The following is a 6,000-nucleotide window of genomic DNA, read 5'->3' on the forward strand; positions in this document are numbered from 1 at the left end:
GTGCTCATAGACTGTATAAAAACAGTTCGTGCTGCACTGCATTTGTTTTGTCCTATCATATCTATCATATGTTGTTGCCTTATTAAAAATATGCTATACATTCAAAATAAATGTATTTTAATTTTATAGTATATACTTAAACATATATATGAATGTTTTTAATAAATTGATTTTATAATATAAATAGCAATGTGTAACATTTTACCATATTTATATTCACACTTTTATTTGTTCGCCACAAAATATAGTTTTTTCACTAAATGTTTGGATTTCTAAAATTATTGTGCACTGATTTTCCTAGAATAACTTTTGCTGCCGAATTATCCACTAACCTAGTTTTTGATAAATTTTTGTCATAGATTATAAATATACATAGGCCTATATTTTTTTCATATTTATTGTTTATTTAATTTTTCTTTATAATTAAGTAGTCTGTATCTAGTAGATTGTGAAAGAATGATTATCAGTTCCACACACAGAGATATATAAATTCTATGTTTATTTAAATGGGGAAAAAAACTTCACTGGTATCGGATCGGCATCTGTATCGGCCAATACCGAACCCTAGGTATCGGAATCGGTATCGGTATTGGTGGCGAAAAAGGCGGATCGGAGCATCCCTACTATCTATCTATCTATCTATCTATCTTATCTAACCCCACCATCCGTACATCCGTACATCCGTACATCCGTCCATCAATATATCCATCCATCCATCCATCCATATTGTAGCAACAACCTAGCAACCACCCAGAATACCATAGTATCTGTTCAAAACAATCGAGCAACCATCTAGAACATCTAAGCAACATGCTAGCAAATATGAACTACAGTGGGGCAAAAAAGTATTTAGTCAGCCACCAATTGTGCAAGTTCTCCCACTTAAAAAGATGAGAGAACTTAACAGAGAAGTAACAAACAACTGCTACAGTACACATCAGAGGAAAAATTCCATAGCGCAAGGCTGGTTAAGAAAACATACAGGGGGAAAAATCAGACACTTACGCTGCTATTGAGATGTTGGCAGCAGACATTGGGCTGACCTCCTTCACCTCCATAGCCTTCTGAAGAGCCATGCTTTTCTTCGCTGCCTCCTCTTGTTCCTCTTCATCCTGAAAGCATGGACATTGCAGAAATGAAAGATCAGGACAAACAACCCTACATCCTCAGGGTGTTTTGTGTCAATATAGTATAACAACAAAAAACAAAGCAAAATTATTATAAATCAGGTGACAGGTAGTGTTATTAAGGTCAGATTACCTTTGTTAGCTCCTGCGCATTGGCAAGGTTATCCACAGCGATGGCCAAGAATACATTGAGAAGAGTGTCTAGTTATTATCAGGTTAGAGAATTGTTCGTATTTCATATTGCATTTCATTCAACATACATTTGATTTGCATTAAAACAGACTACATTTTTACATTTGATCAATAATTCAAAGGAAAGAAATTAAACTGAATTGTTTTATCTACTTTTTTCATTAAAAGGTATGAAACTTTCTTATATTTATTTATTTATAAAGAATATTCACTTTATGATTTTCCATATGTTGAACTTTTTCATGCTGATGTATTACAAATCTTCTTGTCCCTGATGCCCCAAACATTTGAACAGATGTAGGAAAGGATACAGTTTCCAAACAGTGTAAGAACAATGAAGTAGACCGAGGAGAACATTCCACCCCGGACACCACCCTGGGACTCTATCCCATGATACATCACTGCATTCCAATCCTCTCCTGTCAAAATCTGCAAGGGGCATAAACAGGTCAAGCACACCAAACAGTCTTACAGTTTAATACATGAAAAAAAAAACACATTAAACATTCATAAGGCCAAATTAAAATAAAGTATACCTGGAAGACTGTCATTATGGCTGCAGGGAAGCTGTCAAAGTTTGTAGTGGGAGTTTCATCTTCAAAATTAAACCTGGTTGGGAAGAGAGAGAGAGCTTCAGCGCACATGGTGTAAAAAGACTTCAGAGGTACACTGAAGATTTTGATGTCAGTTCTGGTTTGCTTTAATTGCAGGGCTGTCAAAACAAAGATACTGAGTTACTAGGATCACCATTCTGTTTTATCATCATTTGTACCCCTGAGCACAGCACTTATCATCAGTAATTTGTGGGCTTGAATATTAAGAATAATCAGAATAGTGTAATATTCATACTCAAATGAGATATGGCTTGCTTTTTTTTGGTTTATTTCCATTTCTTTCCACCTTTTGGATGAAAACGTGAAACACAGAGACCCTTATCTCTATCTAGGAGGGCTTTGGCATCCACCTATCTCATCAACCTAAAAACACAACTCCACTGAAATCAAATGAAATTTGGCCACGCACCACCATTTCTGATTTACTGACAAACTTGAACCAAACTCAGATTCATGACCTCTTTCACGTGAGGCAAGAAAATATTTGTCCTTGCCTCAAATGAAATGAACTGGAGGATTGGTTTTCTTCTTTTTTGATCCATTCCTATCATTCTCTTCCTCTTTCAAGCATTTTATTTTTTAGATTTCAGAGTTCTCTTTCAGTTCTGCCATCTTTAAACCTCTCCAAATTGCCTTTCAGAGTCTGGCCTTCAAGGGAAACACAAGAACACAACGGTGGTGACTCAGAGATTCAGAGCATGCTTGCTTTCACAACAGTGAATTATGGTGGAAAGGATGTATCATTCAGTCCTGGCTTGTCGTGGGATTTGTGCATTAGCTTTACATCATGCATACATAAAGAGGTTTCCAACAGAAGTTGCAGTAGATGCACCAATGCACAAAACAAAATGCTGTTTACTCATACAGTATAAGAAGCTTAGAATATGCTTGATTACACAGAACTGTAAATGCAAAAATTAGCCAAAGAATAAAGGACTGATTTTGTAATTGCTGGGGAAGCATCTAACGGTTGTGTGCAAATGCATTTCATACCTACACATGCAAACACTTACTTCAGAGAACAAACCTGAGCAAGCGTGTTTCTCAGGGCCCTTGGGGCCCTCAAAACTAAAGACAAAAACTAGGATAAAAACGTTGACGGAGGCTCATTTGATGTTCTGCTGGAGGGAAAGATCTCAAATACTTAATCTCAATCTGATTTGCATAAGCAACTGAATACTAAAAGAATGTTTCTGCAGCCCACCAAGTCGGTTATATCAACTGCAGACATTTCTCTGAAACACAAAAAATAAAACAACCACTTCACTTATTTGCATTTGAGATACGGTCAGGAAACTCGATGAGCAAAAACTAAATTAGAAAGTCTCTTCAAACTACTCGAATGTTTATGCTCATACTCTGCAATCACCTCCAAAACTCCAGGGCTTTCACCAGTAATCTGCATGACAGCAATTTAAAAAACTCTAGGGGCATTTGACAAGACCTTAAAACACAGTCAACAAACAGCCAGGTGAGTTAATACCATCAGACCCTGCAGGCTTTAAACCCTGATTACATCACATCCAATGAGAGATGTGCATGTACACTGACGTCACAACATGCACAAGACGACAACCTATCAGAACACATCAACACGAATGAAGATCATAAATGCTGCATGTGTCAAATTAAAAGTGCATGTGAGCTTTATTTGGAAGGACAGAATGACTCATGGGTACGATTTCCCATCTGACTCTTGAATATGCATTTCTACGGTGACCGAGAGAGCTCAACGTGCTGCAAATGAAAAAACAGCTGCAAATTAAGAAAACATCTTCATCAATTTGACAACACACATGCTGCAAATGCTCACAGCACAACCAAATAAAGAAATGCGCTGCAAAAACAGAATTGCGCTGCAAATACTCACAACACAAACAAATAAAGAAACGCGCTGCAAAAACAGAAATGCGCTGCAAATACTCACAACACAACCAAATAAGGAAACGCGCTGCAAATAGGCACAGACCACAACGGAAATGTTTAAGGGAACCGCAAAGTGATGAACATGGCTGGGACATATTTATACTGTTTGCTGAAAGGTGAGATTTTTGTTTATTTTAACATCCTGATCATACGATTTCTTTGCTGCTTCTTTTTTTTTTTCTTGAAATTATTAGCCTAAATAAGCTGACGAAATACACAATTACTGTAACTGTGAAAGCATATAAGCTGGCTAACTTACTTTACAACTTCCCTTACAAAAATTAACCATATGGTTTTACTATTAAAATTAATTAATTAATACATTTATTATGTAAAAAGTAAATAAATAAAAAAATTGTTATATATAGTTAAACCATGGTAACCACAAATTAACCATGGATTTACTACACTAACCATTGTTTAACTATGGTATTTGTACAACTGTGGTTGTGCGATACAAAAAAAAAAACATGCGTTATGCATTTCGTTTCTTTATTTGGTTGTGAGCATTTGCGGCACATTTCTGTTTTTGCAGCGTGTTACTTTATTTGTTTGTGTTGCGAGTATTTGCAGCACATGTGCTGTCAAACTGATGAAGATGTTTTCTTAATTTGCTGGTGCTTTTTCTATTTGCATGTGTTTTCTGAAGTTGCAGCGCGTTGAGCTCTCTCGGCCACCGTACTTTTATGTGCTGTTATGTATAGAATTAAAAAAAAATTTTGACGTCTTTGGCCAATTCTTTCTATGAACAATCATCATTAAATTTTTTTGAAAATGCTATTTTTTTTATTATTATTATTATTTTTATATATGTTTTGAAAATGATACATAATATAATAAACATAAATCATTTAAATATTAATTGTTTGGGTGGGTGGTCATTTCTACCATTTGTTTACCAAGGCAATAACGTGTCAGTGAGGAGCATGATTGAGATGAAATATCAGACATGTGAAAGAAAAATCAAGGTAAACTATTACTTGTAAACCTTTTTAAACGCGCTGCAAAAACAGAAATGCGCTGCAAATACTCACAACACAACCAAATAAGGAAACGCGCTGCAAATAGGCACAGACCACAACGGAAATGTTTAAGGGAACCGCAAAGTGATGAACATGGCTGGGACATATTTATACTGTTTGCTGAAAGGTGAGATTTTTGTTTATTTTAACATCCTGATCATACGATTTCTTTGCTGCTTCTTTTTTTTTTTCTTGAAATTATTAGCCTAAATAAGCTGACGAAATACACAATTACTGTAACTGTGAAAGCATATGGTTAGAGAGTCTTACTTTACAACTTCCCTTACAAAAATTAACCATATGGTTTTACTATTAAAATTAATTAATTAATACATTTATTATGTAAAAAGTAAATAAATAAAAAAATTGTTATATATAGTTAAACCATGGTAACCACAAATTAACCATGGATTTACTACACTAACCATTGTTTAACCATGGTATTTGTACAACTGTGGTTATACAAATGGTAATCAATACAAAAAAAAACATGGTTAATTTTCATTGTTGGGGTCCTCCCGTTGTGGTCTGTACTTGCCTTTCAGTATTTGGTTGTGTTGTGAGCATTTGCAGCGCGTTTCTTTATTTGGTTGTGTTGTGAGTATTTGCAGCGCGTTTCTATATTTGTTTGTTTTGTGAGTATTTGCAGCGCGTTTCTATATTTGGTTGTGCTGTGAGTATTTGCAGCGCGTTTCTTTATTTGGTTGTGTTGTGAGTATTTGTAGCGCGTTTCTTTATTTGGTTGTGTTGTGAGTATTTGTAGCGCGTTTCTTTATTTGGTTGTGTTGTGAGTATTTGTAGCGCGTTTCTTTATTTGGTTGTGTTGTGAGTATTTGTAGCGCGTTTCTATATTTGGTTAGTATTTGTAGCGCGTTTCTTTATTTGGTTGTGTTGTGAGTATTTGTAGCGCGTTTCTATATTTGGTTGTTTGGTTGTTATTTGCAGCGCGTTTCTATATTTGTTTGTTTTGTGAGTATTTGCAGCGCGTTTCTATATTTGGTTGTGCTGTGAGTATTTGCAGCGCGTTTCTTTATTTGGTTGTGTTGTGAGTATTTGTAGCGCTTTTCTTTATTTGGTTGTGCTGTGAGTATTTGCAGCGCGTTTCTTTATTTGGTTGTG

General features: G+C 35.4%; 1 protein-coding gene across 1 annotated transcript in view; it reads right to left on the minus strand.

The window, feature by feature from the left end:
- LOC107595700 (voltage-dependent N-type calcium channel subunit alpha-1B-like) overlaps positions 1-6,000 on the minus strand; it is a 132,879-nt gene that overhangs the window by 43,283 nt on the left and 83,596 nt on the right. The window contains exons 15-18 of the mRNA XM_016286194.1: positions 1,856-1,928; positions 1,631-1,748; positions 1,261-1,328; positions 1,006-1,112 (exon numbers count right to left, since the gene is read on the minus strand). Coding sequence (XP_016141680.1) covers positions 1,006-1,112; positions 1,261-1,328; positions 1,631-1,748; positions 1,856-1,928 — 366 coding nt within the window. The remainder of the gene's footprint in view (positions 1-1,005; positions 1,113-1,260; positions 1,329-1,630; positions 1,749-1,855; positions 1,929-6,000) is intronic.

Source organism: Sinocyclocheilus grahami, unplaced genomic scaffold, assembly GCF_001515645.1.
Source record: "Sinocyclocheilus grahami isolate Dianchi unplaced genomic scaffold, SAMN03320097.WGS_v1.1 scaffold207.1, whole genome shotgun sequence".
NCBI classification, from domain to species: Eukaryota; Metazoa; Chordata; class Actinopteri; order Cypriniformes; family Cyprinidae; genus Sinocyclocheilus; species Sinocyclocheilus grahami.